The 19,989-nt window shown below is 39.5% G+C and overlaps 2 protein-coding genes across 2 annotated transcripts; one reads left to right on the top strand and one right to left on the bottom strand.

The window, feature by feature from the left end:
- Positions 1-228: 228 nt before the first annotated feature.
- Positions 229-3,738, bottom strand: ccdc59 (coiled-coil domain containing 59). The gene is made up of 4 exons (XM_038738518.1): positions 3,564-3,738; positions 2,876-3,236; positions 882-990; positions 229-733 (listed from the first exon to the last, which is right to left on the bottom strand). Exons 1-4 carry the CDS (start codon positions 3,709-3,711, stop codon positions 569-571), a joined length of 783 nt encoding a protein of 260 aa, XP_038594446.1. The 5' UTR covers positions 3,712-3,738; the 3' UTR covers positions 229-568.
- Positions 3,739-3,948: 210 nt separating this feature from the next.
- Positions 3,949-19,185, top strand: mettl25 (methyltransferase like 25). Its single transcript, XM_038738514.1, has 12 exons — positions 3,949-4,296; positions 5,102-5,263; positions 5,429-5,535; positions 6,516-7,100; positions 7,354-7,501; positions 12,290-12,384; positions 12,589-12,618; positions 13,159-13,232; positions 14,607-14,700; positions 15,144-15,218; positions 15,716-15,787; positions 18,853-19,185. Exons 1-12 carry the CDS (start codon positions 3,972-3,974, stop codon positions 18,952-18,954), a joined length of 1,869 nt encoding a protein of 622 aa, XP_038594442.1. The 5' UTR covers positions 3,949-3,971; the 3' UTR covers positions 18,955-19,185.
- Positions 19,186-19,989: the final 804 nt, after the last annotated feature.

Below are 19,989 nucleotides of genomic sequence, written 5' to 3'. Positions count from 1 at the left end.
CACTGACAGAGAGGTGAACTCTCTTTTATGCGGGCTACACGTATGCAACATGTTTACATTGCCTGTAACTATGACACCAGCAGCCGCAGGACTACTACCATCTTGTGTTATTGACAGGAGAACATTACAGATTTTGGAGTCAAATTTAAGGGTTAATAAAAGCAAAACTAAATGACTGAATATTGAATGATTTTGCGTCATGGCAAGTAGCTTTCAAGCAGATACAACTTTGAATTTGTTGGCTATAAGAACCTCTAACATTTATTGAATTAAAAAAAATGTCTAACATGAGCATGTTTTTCCATCTCTTCAAATCTTACAACGCCCTCTTGTGGTCTGAGGTTAAAGTGGGCCACAGCATTATGTTATCAGGGACAAAATACTGAAAACACACACACACACACACACACACACACACACACACACACACACACACACACACACACACACACACACACACACACACACACACACACACACACACGTCGTTATAGCTTTAAGTCCATAGTCAAATACAGGCAAGGTCCATTTTCCTATTAATTCTCCACCATCAGTTCTGACTTGGGAGTCATTTTGTAGGTCCTTGGATCTTTTGAAGCAAATACTCCATTTGGAGGTTCAGATTGGGCTGCCCTTTCTTGGTTTTTTTGCTCAGCATCTGAAACGTCTCCATCTTTTTCTCTTTGTACTTCTGAATGGCTGCTTCTCTCTGCTGCTTGTTCTTCAGGTACTCCTGGGATTAAACAAAAAGTACATGCAAAAACAACAAACACAAGAAAACCCGTCAGCAGCAGAAAGCGATTTCATTTGCAGTCACAAAACAACTAAAGCTTTGACCTTTTTTATGGCTAATCGTTAACAATAAAACAGAAACACTTCACCTCTTTCTTCTTTTTCCGTTGTTCTCTGACTGTCTCAAATTCCTCTTTTGTCTTCTGGTAAGACGTCTTCTTCTGCATTTTCTTCCTCATACGGTTGCTCATCGGAAGACTGCAAGAGAATATTATGAAGGCATTATTACTCTGTTTCCCAATCTGCTTGAAAACTGACAGTTGAAGAATAAAAGAAATAATAAAACTACACTCCAATTTAGGCATTATCCATGTTTCCACTTCAACTTACAGACTTTCGCCCGTAGATCGCAAACATTCACAGTTCTCTTATGAGACCTTAAAAACTCATTGGTGGATAGTATAAAAAATCCCTCATCGTTAATTTAAAAAAGCTGGTTTCTGAAAGAGTTTGCATTTTCGTGTTTCAAGGTTTTAATCTAAAAACCACTGACATCTAACATATCAAAATGATAAATATGAATGAATCAGAATGGCCACAGAATGTTGCAATAGCCACTAGTACTCCACTTATTTAGCCTTGCACTGATGTAACATTCATCATTCTTCTTCTTCTACCTTGTCAAGAGCAGGCACCTAATTTTCAAAACCAATGCTGCAGAAAAAAATCAATTCATTGCATACAATTAGTCCAAAACGCTGCGGCTCAACTTCTAACTTGCTGGGAAAAAAATGTGACCACATCACCCCAGTTTTAGCATCCTTTCACAGGCTGCCTGTTTCTTTTAGGATTGATTTAAAAATGCTTTAAATTACTTTTAAAGGCCAGACATGGGCCAGCACCTTCATATAGCGCTGAGCTTTAATCCCCCTATTAGCCAAGACGCAGACTGAGATCCACTGGTAGGTCGTTGCTAATTATTCCATTGGCCAGGCTAAAAACCTAAAGGAGACACGGCATTGGTTGTCTGTGGCCCTGTACCCCGGAACAGTCTACTACTGCCTCGCAGTTCCTGCTTTTATCTCACTTCAATCAAAATCAATGTGTGTTGCGTAATTTATTTCTCCATTATTTGTAAAGCAAGGCAAGGCAAGATTATTTATCTAGCACATTTCAACAACAAGGTAATTCAAAGTGCTTTACATACAACATAAAAGCAACAGGGAAATATTTTAAAAAAGTTTTAAAAGTTAAATAGAAAATAAAAACAATGAATCAGAATGTACATTGACAGGTTTATATTGACTGTATTATATTACAGGAGTGTTTCCCTTTAAATTTTAATTTCTGAAAACTCAAACCTGTACAAGCACAGAAAGTCTATTGAAAAAAGTTCAAACCAGGTTGAAAGTTCAAACCTCTTCTCCCATGTGCAATACTTATTCCCCAAAATGCTTTAATTTACGGTACTGGGCACTTCATTACTTATATCATAGTTTCAGGTATTAGCCAAGACGCAGACTGAGATCCACTGGTAGGTCGTTGCTAATTATTCCATTGGCCAGGCTAAAAACCTAAAGGAGACACGGCATTGGTTGTCTGTGGCCCTGTACCCCGGAACAGTCTACTACTGCCTCGCAGTTCCTGCTTTTATCTCACTTCAATCAAAATCAATGTGTGTTGCGTAATTTATTTCTCCATTATTTGTAAAGCAAGGCAAGGCAAGATTATTTATCTAGCACATTTCAACAACAAGGTAATTCAAAGTGCTTTACATACAACATAAAAGCAACAGGGAAATATTTTAAAAAAGTTTTAAAAGTTAAATAGAAAATAAAAACAATGAATCAGAATGTACATTGACAGGTTTATATTGACTGTATTATATTACAGGAGTGTTTCCCTTTAAATTTTAATTTCTGAAAACTCAAACCTGTACAAGCACAGAAAGTCTATTGAAAAAAGTTCAAACCAGGTTGAAAGTTCAAACCTCTTCTCCCATGTGCAATACTTATTCCCCAAAATGCTTTAATTTACGGTACTGGGCACTTCATTACTTATATCATAGTTTCAGGTAGTAATTTATCTTCAATCACTCAGATCACTTACATGTGAGAATTATGTTTTAGAGCAGTTTTCTTACCTTTCTTTCTCTGAGGCTGCAGTTGGTTCAGGGTTCCCAGTGACAGAATCTGTCAACTCAGATCCACCAGTAACTTCTGCACCTGGATCAGCAGCATCACTCTGGCATGCAGCGCCATCATTTACACCCGTCTCTTCTCCCTTCTCCTGCCCTTTCATCCTCACCTTACTCCTGTTCATTCTATTGGTCCAGGCCTCGTTCTTCAGCTTCTCTGCCTCGGCCAGGTACAGATGCCTGAGGTGTTCTGGGTACTCGTCCTTGTAAAGCGGTTTGGACTCAGGGGTTTTTTTCCTCTCCTTCCGCAGCAGCTTGTTGTACTCATGTTTGACTTTTTGCTTCCTCTTTAAAGCAAACCCCTGGCCTTAAGACAAAAAGACAAAGGCATGCCATGCAATATTAAGTCGAGAGTACAAGCCGAATTTTTTGGAAGACCAAGATATTTTGAAAAAATGGATAATAAAGATTTTAGCTAGAATCAAAGTGTGTCACGTAGAAATACAAGTCTAAATTGAGAGATTTCTTAGTTGAGTTCGGCATCACGTTTATTTACAGGATGTGTTGATAGGCTGAGCTGTGCCCCATTATTGTCTGTCTTTGTGAATTAACCAAGCCCCATCTAACGTTAACGTTTACTACAGTTAATGCTTCTCATTACTTTAACAGAGTAAGTTAGCGGTTATAAACTTACCTTCCTTCACACTGCCTTCGAATACTTTGTGCTCGGGGACCCATTTCCTCTTCTTCTTGACCCCCTGTGCGTTATTGTTGGACTTCTTCCAGTTGCCATCTTTTGCTGTAAAATTCTTATTCTTCATTTTTACAGCTGTCGGTGCCATTTCAGCTTAAGCTTATCTGGAAAAGCGAAATGTTTACACTCATGCGGGACTCAGGCTGCATGCCATTTCCTTACAGACGCGGGACGATGACGTGTACAAGACAGACATGAAAAGGCGATAACGCAGCATCCAATCTCGATTATTTATTTCTAAGTCGGTTCATTTAATCCGCATTTAGAATATTTTGTATACCCAGAAGCAAGCGCCTTGTATGTAAGCTAACAGATATTTTATTTTATTTTAAAAAAAATCTGCATTTAATGTCAAATCATCGAACAGTATTTTCGACTGCTAATGTCTGGGCGTGCATCAGCAGTGGACGACTTCTTACGTGCTTCGCTCAGGTCCTCTTAAGGGAGCTTTTTAAAATGATACCCTCCTCATACAGCCTCACAGAAATTCAACGACGGATGGATGAAGTCAAGCGGTTTCTGAATATAACTCTGAGCATCGCCAATGCTCACACGGTGGAGTTTTACACTCACGACGTGTGGAACCGTTTCATGGCGGTGCCACCTCAGGAGGTCCTGTCAACAGTGAGCACATGCAGTGACCAGCAGAGGGAGCCCGAACACAACGCAAAAGGTAAATACCATACATTTGCTCTTGGGGAATGATTACTCGCGGTTGCCTTAAAATATGAAAGTTTGTAGAAGGACATTGTGGGTGTAACTTTCTAATTAGGCATACTGTATAAAAGTTGTACAAGATGTAACCAACAGCTTTAGAAATGGATTAACACATTATTCACAAATTCTTTGTACATGAATTAGATGCCATTATGTAGAACAGTTTTTGGGTTGCTAGATTGTGAAGAAAACCCATAACTATGTGGAAGGTATGACGAACTACCTTCTAAAAAGGGCTGCAGGGAATCTGGATCAAAATCCATTTATTACTAAGGACTTATTAATGAATTTCTACCAAATGGAAAGTATAAACACACACACATACTGGCAACCCTGTCTTTTAAACTTTTTATCTGCCAATTTTTGGAGATAGATTACTTTATATCTTGAGAACTTCAAGCAAAAAGGTTTCATGATGACGATGGAAAGTAGTTTAAATGAAAACTGTTCACATTGAGTGCTGTGACATACCAGTCTTTCTGTAAAATTTCTAAATGTAATTTTCCAAGGCCACTTCCCTCCTTTGTACTCGTACTAGTATAAGCGAGACAACATGTTAAGGTTTTTCTTAATCATTTGGGTGAACTTACCCTTTAAGTGATTTAATTCCTAGCACTAAAATCTATAAAATAAATGTGTGTTAAGTTTTACTAAATAAGACAAAAAGACAAAAACTCAATAGCTACAGTATGTACATGAAAAGCTTTGCACAATTTTGTGCAACCTTACCTTTATTTCTGTCTGTCTGTCTCCCTAAACAGAGCAAGCCGGGACCACCTTCGGGTTTTGCAATGATACAAACCGGCTGGTTGATACCCGTGAACTGTTGCAGGCGGCCAAGGCCCACTCTCTTCCTGGCCTTGGAGTCTGTATGAGCAGGGATGAGCTACTGCAGGCCCTCAGAGAGAAGAGGGAAGAGAATGGTAGGGAAGAATGGACAGTCGGAACACATTGTTTCATGCTGAGAGTGAGAAACCAGTCAAGGATTGTCCGTGAATGTCCAGCTCAAATCATGACCATAACTCAGGTGCTGTTATGGAATTTGATGAATATGAAAATTACATGTTTTTTTTGTTCTGTCTACCCAGGTGCTGAGCTGGAGCCAGATGAGTTCATGAACTCTAAGAAATCTCATGAGGTCCAGTCCATGTCTGAGGTGGTGGCCTGTCTGGCTCAGCGCTGTGGAGTCAAACAGGTGGAGTAGCAATTTTAAAGTTGCAATGAATACCTTAAAGGCTCTTTTAGGGAGATACTTAAAGGGCAAGTTTGGTGTTTTGCCATCTGGATTTTCCCATGTTTTTCTGTATAATTATTTTTTTTTGAGTAATTGGGACAAATTTTTTTTTAAATTGATCCAATACTGGGTGAGCACGCTGCAGTCGGCAGCATCTAGACAGAGCTGCACTCTCTCGCTAACTAAAGTGCTTGTTTTGCCACTGTTTTGTCAAACACCCTAAGTGTTTGTGACAACAATATGGAAAAGATCCCTACAGCAAAATACATTTTTTGTTTGGATTTTTAAAAAAAATCTTTTTTGTTTAACCAATAACAGTCAATATATTGCTCTTGTCAAAGCCATCAGACTCCCTTGAGACAAAAAACCTAATTGATCGCATTTTTGTGTACTCGTGCAAGTTTGTTTTTTTTAACCCTTTAAAACACCAAAGTCACACAACAACACACACAAAATAACCGACCAAGGCAAGTAACTCCCGTGTTCTGCGAGGTAAAATTACAGTTTTTGTCAAGGCATTCTGGTGGCTTTGACAAGAGTGATATAAGGACTGTTTCTAGTTAAACAAAATGGATCTTATTTTTAAAAAAAGGTCTGTCTGTGTAGGGTTCCTTTCTACAGTGTTGTCAGACACTTGTAATAACAATCTGAGCCTGTAAGTGGCAAACACTAGCACTTAAGTGGACTTACTTTGATGGGGCGCAGTTGCCCGCAATACAGTGCAGCACTGTCTCGCTGCTGCTGACTACAGCGTGCTCACTCAATATTGGATCAATTTAAAAAAAAAAACAGTAATTAGTCACATAGACACTAAAACATTGGAAAATAAGGTCCAGGTCGAACAATTTCAAACCTTGCCTTTAATAAAACTGTGAACAGGTTTATCTTAGTAACCTGATTTTGGATTTGATTTTTCCTTCCATCTTTTCTCTTCCACCCAGGTAATAGATATAGGCTCGGGAAAAGGCTACCTGAGCTCCTTCCTGTCCCTGCAGTATGGCCTCCGGGTCTACGGCATCGACTCCTCCACCACCAACACCCACGGAGCCCAGGAGAGGAACAGGAAGCTGAAGAAGTTCTCCAGGGCATACCAGAAACACAGCAAGGCAATGAAGGCACAGAGCGAGGCCACTCACTCACCTCAGGAGGAGTTAGCAGAAATAAAGCCCCTAATGAATGGAGGCGATGATGTTTTATATGTCGATGGGGAAAGTGTTATGTCACAGGAGGAGGAGAAGGTGTTCATCGGCTTGTTAGAGGTCAAACCTGCAATGGAGAGGCATCAAGAGCCAAACCCAGAAACAGAGGAGCTCTTCCTCGGTGCCCTATCGGTAGACGTGATACAGACTACATCCCCCCGAGTTCCCCCCAGCCAACTGAGTGCTGAGGAGAGGGAGAGGAGGAAGAGGGAGAACCTGGAGAGGAAAGCTCAGAACAGAAGCGATGGCGCCAGCACCGTGTTTTCACCCCTCACGTCTTATGTTACTGCAGAAACGGAGCTCCGAGAGCTGATCAACGAGCTGGAGGTGAGGAAACCCAAAGTAAATGTTGGAAATAGATTTGGTGGTGCAGATAGGACGCCAGTACAGTTTAGTAGCAAAAGCACGATTCCCACAGCAGCTCCTAAAATTACAAGTCTGTGACAGCAGCTGGAGTTTGCATTACTGGAGCAAGTGTGGGATGTTATTGCGTGCCAAATCTGCAGCGCGTCACCATCGATAAATTCTACCATCGATCTCCACCCCACCCCTCCTCTGCTTCTGTTCTCTCGAATTCCAGGACGCGGTCATGGTCGGCCTTCACACGTGTGGCGACTTGGCTCCCAGCACCCTGAGGATGTTTGTGGCTAAACCGGAGCTGGCCGCAGTCTGCAGCGTGGGCTGCTGCTATCACCTGCTGTCTGAGGAGTTTGACCCTGCTGGACAGGGTAACCACACTGGGTTTTTTTTTTTTATGAGAACATATGGTTTCTGCTGTACACAGATTTCACGGTCTTACTCTCCGTTTCTGCCTCCCTCCTTCTTTTTCACTCACACACACATCCCATAATCCTACCTCAGACACCTGCGGCGGTCACTTAATCACTCTGATCCAATCTGAAATGAAATATCTTCCCACATAAAGCCACATAAACACTTAGAAACTCATATTTTATAGTAAACAAGTCAAATGTTCCGCTGAGAGTCTGGAGACTCAGCCAAGTTACCCTTCTGGAGATTGAGTTGAGCTCGGAAAGCCGCTGTTTGAGCCATTAAGAGTGGATTTATGGATTTAGGATGGCTGTTTAAGGTGGCTAAAGATGAATTCTTTTGGCCTTTTAATCTAGCAGGGAATCAATTGGATGTGATTGATTGTGCAACTAGTGTGTATTATTTAATCTTGGTTTAGTAGGACTGTTATTTAGTTAGCCTGGACCACACTGAGGAGATTGTATGTCTTCTGCAACCGCCTCAACCGGGAGGTTAATTCAGGTGCCAAAATGTGGGATCATCAACTGATATCATCCTCGTTTCGTGCTCCTTTGCTGCTCAGTTTATGAGGTATGAAATTGTCTACTTGTCTCCTCATGCTGTGACTGTAGCCCCTGCGTATCTACAAGAAAAGAGCCGATACAGTATCGCTTCATGTCTTGTTAACAGCGCGACATTCGACCCTCATGTCATTGGGACCCCGTCGTGGCTTCAGCCAAGATCGCAAAATGATATCACAACAGCTGATTGGAAACACTCCTCTCCAGGCTTGTTCCTCGAACCCTAGCTTGATCTTTTAGAGAAGCGAACAAAAGGCATTCACACACACATACGCATGCACACACTTTCTCCTCCCTATTGGCCTTATAGTTCAGTCTGGGACGCAGGCCAGCTCCTGTGGTGGCCTACCTCACACTAAAACATTAGCTAAAGAGCTGAAAAGCTTCATTAAAGAAAGCAGTTACACATTTATGCAACCCGCTCATTTAGGAATAAACAATTCCTTAAATGCATCTTCAATGTCTAGTAGCTTATGTGGAATCAGGAGTCCAATCTCACGCTGTATACCCACAACAACCCACTCTTAAGATGAGTACATTCAGGCGTCTGGGGTCTGGAGCCAGTGTGTCTCATCACAAAATATTTGCAAGTGTACGGTCGCACACAAGGGCACCAGAAATATTTGTCTTTCTGGATTGCTGTGCATGTACGTGGCCACTTCAGATGAGAACTTTTTGGCCAACACTGGGCCAGCTACTATAAACAGATCTGTGTACGTACTGTAATCTACCCGTCAGAGAGGAGGAAAGGCTTGTCCACTTCACTTGCCTCTGTCAAGCTATGCGCCGGGCAGAAGGGAAGCTAACCTGGTAGCCTGCGCGTTTGCGTGTCCACAGCAGTTTCCGAGAGCCCCAGCCGACCACAGCTGCACATGTTATTATTGCTTCCTTTGGACTGTATCCCTCTGGATTCGCTGGGCCTTGGCCTCAGTCACTGACCCTTTTAGAAATGACATGAAAAGGGATAGCAGGCTGTCAAGTACTCACAGTCAGTACCCTCCCACTGGGAATCTGTGTGTGTGTGTGTGTGTGTGTGTGTGCGCGTGTGTGCGCGCAGAACTGCTATGGTTAGAAATGTGTGGTGCTTTTTGCTTCTCTCACAATAGGTCAACAATTCTCACTTTTTAAGGCAAAATCAAGTTAGATTAGAAGATTGATGTCACTCCTGTGTATGTATTGTAAAAATGAAGCTATAACCCAGGGTTAGCTTAGCTTAGCACAAAGAATGGAAATGGGGTGAAACAGCTGGCTCTGTCTGAAGGTTAAACAACAATTTCAACCAGCACGCCTAAAGATCACTGATGAACAGTGTTGGAAAGGTTACTTTCTAAATGTAATGGGTTACCAAATACAAGTTACCCTATTTAAAATGTAATTGTAGTGTAACTATTTTAATTACTTTGTCAAAGTAATGTAACTTATTACATTACTTTTCAATGACCTTTCTAAATTTCTAATGAATGTTTTCAGCTGTTATCCATTTTCAAAAGACAGCTTAAGAAGGAATTTAACGGTGGCGCTGCATCAGAACAGTATCCAACTTCACTAAACAAATGTGGCTATGTGGAAATGGCTAAGGAAGACATTGTGCACATAAAAAAAGAAAAGCAGAAAAAACAATATTCTTCATAACATATGCCTAGCTTTTTACAGAAAATATTCAGATGTCACCCCCTATGTGATCATGAAATTTTTCATAAGTGACTGTAAAAACATTTTTTTCCCCAGTAACTGTGACGGATTACGGTTTTTTATATTTATTTTGTAGCTAAATTACATGTAACTAGTTACTCCCCAACACTAACACTGTACGTTATATCTTGTATGTTTAAACTGAACAAAAATAAAAGTGAGTATTATTGCTAAGCCAGCAAGGAAGTCACTGCACCTGGGCAATGAATAGTCTGGCACATGTGTGTGTGTGTGTGTGTATATATATATAGATATATAGATATATATATCTATATATCTATATATATATATATATAGATATATAGATATATATAGATATATATCTATATATATAGATATATAGATATATACAGTGGGGGAAATAAGTATTTGACCCCTTGCTGATTTTGCAGGTTTGCCCACTTACAAAGAATGCAACGATCTATAATTTTAATCATATGTACATTCTAACAGTGAAAGACAGAATCACAAAGAAAATTCCAGAAAATCACATCATATGAATTTATTAAAATTGATAACCATCTGATGAGGAAAAACAAGTATTTGACCCCCTGGACAAACAGCATGTTAATATTTTGTAGAAAAGCCATTATTGGCCAGCACAGATGTCAAACGGTTTTTATAGTTGGTGACAAGGTTTGTGCACATTTCGGCAGGGATGTTGGCCCACTCCTCCCTGCAGACAGCCTCCAAATCATTCAGGTTCCGAGGTTGTCGCCTGGCAACTCGAATTTTAAGCTCCCTCCAAAGATTTTCAATTGGATTCAGGTCTGGAGACTGGCTAGGCCACTCCAGAACCTTGATGTGCTTCTTCTTCAACCACTCTTTTGTTGCTTTGGCGGTGTGCTTAGGGTCGTTGTCGTGCTGAAACACCCATCCTCGACCCATCTTCAGCTCTCTCACTGAGGGAAGGAGATGTTGGTCCAGAATTCCACGATACATGGCCCCGTCCATCCTCCCCTCAATACGATGGAGTTGTCCCGTCCCCTTGGCTGAAAAGCACCCCCAAAGCATGATGTTGCCACCACCACGCTTGACAGTGGGGATGGTGTTCTTTGGGTTGTACTCGGTGTTCTTTGCCCTCCAAACACGACGAGTTGAGTTGAGGCCAAAAAGTTCTATTTTGGTCTCATCTGACCACATCACCTTCTTCCAGGCCTCTTCTGAGTCGTCCAGGTGGTGAATGGCGAACTTCATGCGGGCCTTTACATGTTTCTTCTTGAGCAGGGGGACCTTGCGTGCGCTGCAGGATTTCAATCCATGACGGCGTAGTGTGTTACCAACCGTTTCTTTTGTAACTGTGGTCCCAGCTGCCTTCAGTTGATTCATCAGTTCCCCCCTTGTGGTTTTGGGATGATTCCTCACCGTTCGCATGATCAGGGACACCCCACAAGGCGAGATCTTGTGTGGAGGCCCAGACCGAGGGAGGTTGGCGGTGGTGTGGTGCTTCTTCCATTTCCTGATAACTGCACCGACAGTTGATCTTTTCTCTCCAAGTTGCTTTCCGATTCTCTTGTAGCCCATCCCAGCCTTGTGCAGATCAACAATCTTGTCCCTGATGTCCGTAGAAAGCTCTTTGGTCTTGCCCATGGTGGTGATGTTGGATGCTGGTTGTTTGGGTGTTGACAGGTGTCTTTTATACAGGTAACGAGGTGAGGCAGGTGTATTTGATGTAGATAATTGGTTGGGATTGGGGCTGTGTCTTAAAGAAAGACTAACTGGCTTGTAGGAGCCAGAATACTTGCTGTTTGGTAGGGGGTCATATACTTGTTTTTCCTCATCAGATGGTTATCAATTTTTATAAATTCATATGATGTGATTTTCTGGAATTTTCTTTGGGATTCTGTCTTTCACTGTTAGAATGTACATATGATTAAAATTGTAGATTGTTGCATTCTTTGTAAGTGGGCAAACCTGCAAAATCAGCAAGGGGTCAAATACTTATTTCCCCCACTGTAGATAGATATATATATATAGATATATATATATATATCTATAGATATATATCTATATATATATATATATATATATATATAGATATATATAGATAGATATATAGATTAGATATAGATAGATAAGTCAAATTAATTTTTTTTTAAAATGTAAATGATCTATTGAATGATCACTTAGAAAACCACAAATTCACATTTACTCACTTCAATTTATTGAATGGATTAAACAAACAAGATATACTGTGTATTTTTTGCTGTTTCTCCCTTCTCCCTAAGCCCATGGTTCTCAAACATTTTTTCTGTCATGCCTTCCTTAAGAAGCAAAAAAAGTTCAAGTCCCTTGTCTCCAGAAAGTGGATTTCATTTTTATTAATCATTAACAACATGAACGATAGAAAAAACAAAAGATTCAGATTAGCAAAATAGCCTTACTAGCATCAGATACCTTTTTTTGTTTATGTCACCACATGAATCACATTCATGCAACTTTCAAAGCCCCCAGTCAGTGTTACCCCTATGATCTCTATGTGTTCCTTGACAGGGTGTTTGGACGGTATGTGTGGTTTCCCTCTGAGTCAGTACCTCCGCGACCGGTCCTGGTTCTGTGGCAGAAACGCCAGGATGTCTGCTTGTTTGGTGAGTTTGGACAACACCTGGAAAAAATGTGCACAGCAGCCTCCTTTCCTACGTGAATATCTTTTAGATCCTCAGACTGTAATAGGTATTGCAAAAGCATATATAATGAGTGGCAGTTAACCGTTTATAAGGAGGCCATGTGGAGTGTTTTGTCCAAGAAATACTTTGTCTTAACCCTTTACCGTTTGTCAAAAAAAAAAACAGGCTCTTGAGAGAGTTTCGCTCGGCCAAGGGGTAAGTAATCCACGCGTACTAATTGTAATCAATATCATCGTCACACAAGAATGAGAGTTAAATGCCTTTCACTAAACTCATTACGTCACATCAATCAAAACAAAAATATATCAAATGATTATCAAACCAGAAATATGTGTGTACACAATCACTGAAGTCTGTATTATCTTCAGCGTAGATCTCCTACACGCATTCAAACAATCAGCTAACAATTCTATTGTTTTAAGTCTGTGATTGACTACAGTGTATTTATTTGAAATGTAGAGCCCGCGGCTTTCTGCCAAAGTTGATACACGATACCGCCAGCCATTAATATGGAATGTTTATAAATATTAATGCAATCAGGATAAGATTGATTACTCGTTGGAACTGGGGCTGGCCTGATTGCTTGCGAGTCTTGCATCAGGCTTTGAAAGTGTCAGAAATATTCATCATCTTTTCGCACACAGGCTGGACGAATCAGAAGGGAATAACAAACTTTTTAACGTGAAAAATATAGTAAACTGCATTATGTTGAATGAAGTTTGACGGTTTCTGCAGATTCAGATGGAGTCTCTGTTTTACCGGGCAGTTCTTCACGTTATTCTGAGGGATCACTACAGCTCCTTTAAAAGGTAACACACGGCAGTTTACATCTGGCATTACTTTAATTAGAGAAATTACAGCAAGTGTCTAGCACCTTAAATATTTTCTCGACTTTTTTTTTCTATCATAGTGTATTATTTCACAGCTTCCACACATGTGCTGTACAAGGATTAAAACTCGCTCACTGCAATTTCTTTTCTCTGAACCAGAAAATGTTTTTGTTTCAGGTTTATTTAGGTTATGAATGAACCAAGAAAGGATTAGTGGATCCACAGAAGATTTTGGAACAACTTTTGATAATCACTTGATTAAGTCATTCTAAGCAAAAATGACAAACTATTTGTAGAGTTCCAGGTTGTCAAATGTGTTTAGGTGATTCCAATGTATTTTGTAGAAATCATCTTGGGCTCTCAAATATCCTGGTGCATTTTTCATTTTTATAAAATGCAAAAAGGACAGGAGCTGTTATATGCAATTCAGTGGAAGATGTATTATTCTAAACATGTGCACAAATACACGCACTTAATTACATACAGGACACAGTAAAACATGGAGTGGCAGCTACTCTGGATTGCAACATGTTTCAGGTTTGGCGCTTCCTTGAGGCCTGTGTTTGTGCACAGATTTCGGATGTTACATTTTCTCACTTTTCTGCGTTCAGCATCTCCGCTTCTTTTTTTTCCCCCGCCGTTTCCCGCTGTTTTTCACGGATTGTTAATCATTTGTAGAGCAAACAACACACTAAAATAAACAACACATTCTAAGATAATGAGAAAAATTAATTAGTTGCACCCTTAACAGTTTTTCATTCATAGAAATGAACTTTTTCTGCTCATAGAGGTCTGTGAAGATCATGCAGAGTAGAAAGCAGTTTGGCCTTGCTTCAGTTTGTTATGCTTTGCTCTCCAAACATGAGTAACTGCTGGCTCTTAAGAGTCAAAACCTGCTGGTTTACACCCATAAAATCTTAAGTTGTTGTTATTTTGCATTCCTAATGAATGAGCTTTGGCGGATGATGGTCGTTGCTCTCCTCTACCTAAACAAACTAAATTCTTGATGTAAATACTGCAGATTTCAGTGAGCCCTTATGAAATGTGCTCAAAGCTTCCTGAAAGACACTGAGCATTGCCTGGTCCCCACTGCTCTGTGACCTTCAGTTTAATGGCTAACATAAGGTCAGGATCGAATATCCATTACTTTTCTCTAAGCAGCACCTATTCATCACTATTTAGTCCTTTTTAGAAGCGTTTAACAGTCTGGTTCTGGTTGCTAAGGTGTGATTAAATGCAGAACAGGAGACACAACATGAGACTAATTAAAGAGTGAATGTTGTTTATTTCATCGGGCAGAAATGAGATGTTCAGGGACTGAGAAAATTATGTGTGTGTCTTTTTGCTTCGCAGTGAAAAGCGAGTTGGGAATGTCTATTCCAAGGCCAAATCGTTTGTGGACTACGTTCGTCGAGCTCTACGCCGACTGGAACTGGATGAATCACAGGTCGGGACCAGAATATTATTACAGTCATCTTACAACATCTTCCACAAGCAAACTGGAAAGTTCACTGACAAAACACAGCACTGTAGGAGAAATACCTGTGATTTTTAGCACGATTAGAGGGAAAATGTTTCCTCGTTGGTGTTTATTAGAAAATATTCCAACTCACGTCAGGTTAGTAAACTACACAGATGCTTAAGATACTTGCTGTCTTGGTTTAGGATGTTGCCAGGCCCCAGGATGTTGAGGAGTTTGTCATCTGGTTGCCCTGCGTATCCATGGGAATACGGATGACGTGTTTCTGTCTGTGTTATGTCCTTCACAACTTCAAAAGACTTTCTTTCGACATCCTCCTTCAATCTCTCACTTTTAGTCCCCCTGAATTCACATTCAAAGCCGCCATATTCTGACTCAAGTGCATGACACCGTACTCTTTTTCTCCTCAGCTTTTGGACAGTGACATCCAGGGTTACCACGACACATACAGGCCGCGAATGGACGAGATGCATGCCTTCAATATGGTGAGTCCTCACACCCACTTGCCTGTACGCCATCCTTGTGTTAAATTGTTATCCTACACTTTACAGCCACAACATCCTGTTCAAACTCTACTTTGTGTAAAACAATTTTGTTCATGTAAAATGAGATGTATAATGCCAATAAATTGCGGACCATTAAGTGAGATCATTGCAGTCTGTGGGGACGTAAAACAGGAATCATTGTACAGAATGGGAAGAAAACCAGGCCACTAATTGTGGTGTCAACCAACATACCAATTTCCTTTCATGACATAAAGCAGTAAAATGGTTTTTGGGGATTGCCCACAAGCTACTGGGAAGACACTAGTCATGGTGGGTTTTAGTATGTTGTTTTGGGAGTAGCCTAAAAGAGACAACTTACAAGAAAAGTGCCATTTTGTATCAGATAGATGGAGAGGTCCCTGTTGAAAACACTGATACGAAATGAACACATATATTTAAAGGAATATCTTTCCTCTCATGTCATCATCTTTGGGTAGTTGAAGGTGGCGCTGGCCCCATGCATCGAAGGTCTGATTCTCCTCGATCGCCTCTGCTACCTGAAAGAACAGGTAAAATCATTTCGGTCACATCAATCATCAATTTGTTGCATGTGTGGATCTGCTCCCATGAACATATCTGCTTAGGTATAACACAGACTTGTCAGTGAGCTCATGGACCCCCTTTGGCAGAACCTAGAATACTCTTAAAAAGTCAGATAAAGAAGTCGTCATACTGAATAGACGTATAGAAAGAGACTGGAGAAGGGAACTTGCTGGGAGGCAGAAAGTGGTGTAGCAGCAAAGGTGTATGTAGAAATAAAGAACACAGACTAAATCTGTTTATATGGAACGCCTAGTTCTTAGGCTATGATTGTATATATTAGAAAGCGTTTGAAACATTTGACTTTTTCCACAGTTCCTGTGTGTGTGTGTGTGTGTGTGTGTGTGTGTGTGTGTGTGTGTGTGTGTGTGAGTGTGCGCTGGACAGAAACTGGAAGCTGGTCATTTTGAAAAAGCAAGACAACAATATTTTTATAAACCAAGAAAAAAGCCTACAAGGGAAAAAATATAAAAAAAACATACTAAACTGACTTGGTAGGTTAAACTTGCCTTTAAGTTGCCTTATCGTGATGTCTTCAAATATATCTATCCCAGGAGCCCAAGAAAAGATTCACATTTTAGAAGTTGAAGCCAATACCATAACCCATTTCTATAATTCCTAAAAAATTACGAATAGTTAATGACTTGAATTAAATTAAAGTTGTATTTGGTTTATTTTCTGTAATTTAGTAATTTAAATAAGTTTGTGGAAATAAATCAAATGTTTTCTAACAAAACTCTCAAAACACTTTGAAAACAAATTGAAATTTAACAAACTAGAAAATAAAAATCATGCAAACTGTACTAACATTAAAACAGCGCAGTCATAACTTGAACATTAAAACATTAGTCATGTAACACATAGGGCTCACTTATTCTCCTTTTTCAGCTGGACTCATCTTTGTAATTTGCTTGTACAGCTTGTTGATTGAGATGTGAAATGTACTTCCCAGATGATGAAAGCGTAGAAATCTCAGCTGAAATCTGGAAACCTTTTTTTGATTCAGACCACTGACAATAATATAAGCGCTGGCTAAATTAAGTCCACTTGGAATTGAATGTCTTGTGCTTCTGCAGCCAAACACAACATGCTGATCTTTGGTTGGAGTCATTGTGATGAGATATGTACGAGCCGAAAGCTTTGAAGTTGTGGTTACATGTGTGGCTGTGTGTCAGATGGACTTCCTTAATAGGCTCGTGTAATCAAACTATATAACGTCAAGAGCGCTGGTCCGCTTCGAGAGATATCCCTCGAGGAGTAGCAGAGGAGGAAAAAGAGGAAGTGATGGATGCATGTGAATGTGATCCATATGATGATAAGTTTGCTGAAGCATGTTCAGACTTAAAGAAGAATATACACACAGAGATTAGGTTGTTTAAGTTTTGAACAGGAGCTGTGATTATCATTCAAAAACATACTTTAGATTTCCATGTTTCCAATAGTCAAATTATGATCTACGTGTATACAATGTATACATTTTCTGATTGACCTTTGCTGACAGGTCAAGGGACCAAAATGTGTATGATGAAACATGATTTGGTGATCGAGATTCAATATCAACAGCTCTTGGGAAAAACTGTTTGCTGGACTGCAAGAAATTTTGGAGACATTCATGGTTACCAGACACACCCTAATAATACCCGCTAATCAGAAATAATTAAATTACATAAGTAATAGATAAATTGGTAGCAATAGTTAGCTAAAAGTATTGGTAAATAGTTGAGATAGTTAGCTAAAAGTGTTGGATAAATGGTTGAGATAGTTAGCTAAAAGTGTTGGATAAATAGTTGCAATAGTTAGCTAAAAGTGTTGGATAAATAGTTGCGATAGTTAGCTAAAAGTGTTGGATAAATAGTTGCGATAGTTAGCTAAAAGTGTTGGATAAATAGTTGCGATAGTTAGCTAAAAGTGTTGGATAAAGAATTGAGATAGTTAGCTAAAAGTGTTGGATAAAGAATTGAGATAGTTAGCTAAAAGTGTTGGATAAAGAATTGAGATAGTTAGCTAAAAGTGTTGGATAAAGAATTATGTTGGATAAAGAATTGAGATAGTTAGCTAAAAGTGTTGGATAAAGAATTGAGATAGTTAGCTAAAAGTATTTGATAAATGGTAGAAATAGTTAGCTAAAAGTATTGGATAATTAATTGAGATAGTTAGCTAAAAGTTTGGGGTAAATAATTGAGATAGTTAGCTAAACGTATTGGATAAATAGTTGTAGTTAAATAAAAATTTGTGAACATTGTAAACAAACCTGCTGGACATCAGCATGTTGGCACCATCATTGTGTTAGAATGCTAACATTGGATTAATCCCACATTTACGTAATATCGTTCAGACAATATTTATGAGAAAACGAATTGGAAAAAATGCTCACAACAGCCTTTGACTTGTAATTCTGAGCCAGAGATATAATTTTTGACAGTGACAATATCTCCAACCTACTAAAAAAAATAGACAAGTGTCAACAAACTGGTGCTAATATGGTTGCAAAGCCTCCATTGCTGGCAGCTAGATCTAAATGAAAATATCAATTTAGATATCAGATCAATATTAACACCATCTGTTTGTATCTGATTTGACTTGTTAGGGAACTCCTCCAAATACGCAACACAGCAAAAGTAGCTCATAGGGTATAATTTAAATTGTGTGACTAGAAGGCTGACATGCAATAATGAACCCTCCCAAGTCAGAAAAACAGGTTTTCCCGATCTTTCCATTCTGACAATGTTGTATGAATGCAGAAAAAGTACGGTCTGATAAAGTGTGGCTGAAAATGACCTACAGTATATCGTAACAGTAAGCCATCAAGAAAGACATACTTTTTTTACTCCACTTGACACAATATTTGTACAGATGTTTCTTCTCTGGAGATTCAATAGAGAAAGCTTTAATAGTGAGAACATCGTACAGCAGAGGATTCCAGGGGTCACAAACTGGGAGCAGAATCAAGATTTTTATGTCCATGTATATTTTTTTTTTTATTCAGTTTGATTGTGTCTTATTGTTTTTGGGTGTTTGTCTTTGTATCCTCCAGGTGGATTTATCATTCTCTGCACTGGTGCAACTCTTTGATCCCCTACTGTCACCAAGATGTTACGCTGTTGTTGGCCTGAAGAGTTACAAAGTCAGAATTTAATGCTGATGAACTTATACATATGCGCATGATGATAATACGCAGGTCATAATTATACATGATCATATCAGCAATCTTCAGAAGTGATTGTATTATGTATGTATTCTCTCCTGATTGTTTTAATTATATGTATGATTTAATCAAAATTTTATAAGTTATTTATGCTGTCTCTGGATTACTTTCAGTACCATCTTCTTTTGTTTTATATGCTTAATAAATTTTTTAATTTTTGTAGCGTTTAGTCCTTGACCTTGTTTGCCTTGTGAAAACACATGCTCAAAACACCTGGAAAAACTGTCAGGCCTGTTTTGATTGAATTGTATCCGTCTCAGCCTTTTGTCTTTATGTTTGGTGACTCTTAAGAAAACACTTGCTTTTAAGGACCGTTCAGGGATCCAGGGGCATTGTGGGATTTACGGAGGCTTGGATCCCCTCTGTTGACAACTCTGGAAACCCCATTCCTAGGTGGAGGTAGGGGAAAAGACAGAAAGGGCAAGAGGCACCCTTGACCCCGTTTTAACCTTTACTTCTGTTTTGCTCTGTCTTGGTCATTTAATAAATCACGCTCTCCTTACATGTTTGATAACAAATGTTATAGCCTTGAGAACACATGAATTATGGTAGTGGGATTTACACTAAACCAGACAAAAGGTAAGGTGGGAAATGGAACATTTAAGGGACCAAAACATCAAATAAATTTATAGTGGGACTGTATTCACTTCATTTACAAATTAAAATATACTATTAGAAATCCTACAGTAATTAACATTTTCTTATAATGAACTCTCTTACTTTGACATAGAGATATAGTCCACCTCTGTGTTTGACATTTTGAGAGATTTTCACTCGGTTACTCTTCTGTAGAGAAGATGGTCAGCTATTCCCAACCAGGGGGTACTTCTGCAGTTGCCAGGGTAATGTAGAAAGATCAACTAATTTGAAAAAACAGAAATTGTGATTTCATCCATCCGTCCATCGTCAACCGCTTATCCTGCTCACAGGGTCGCCGGGGCCGGAGCCAATCCCAGCTGATATCGG

Source organism: Micropterus salmoides, unplaced genomic scaffold, assembly GCF_014851395.1.
Source record: "Micropterus salmoides isolate LMB-PRFRI ecotype aquatic unplaced genomic scaffold, ASM1485139v1 Ms_hic_scaffold_23, whole genome shotgun sequence".
Taxonomy (NCBI): domain Eukaryota; kingdom Metazoa; phylum Chordata; class Actinopteri; order Centrarchiformes; family Centrarchidae; genus Micropterus; species Micropterus salmoides.
This window is presented reverse-complemented; position numbering and strand designations above follow the sequence as displayed.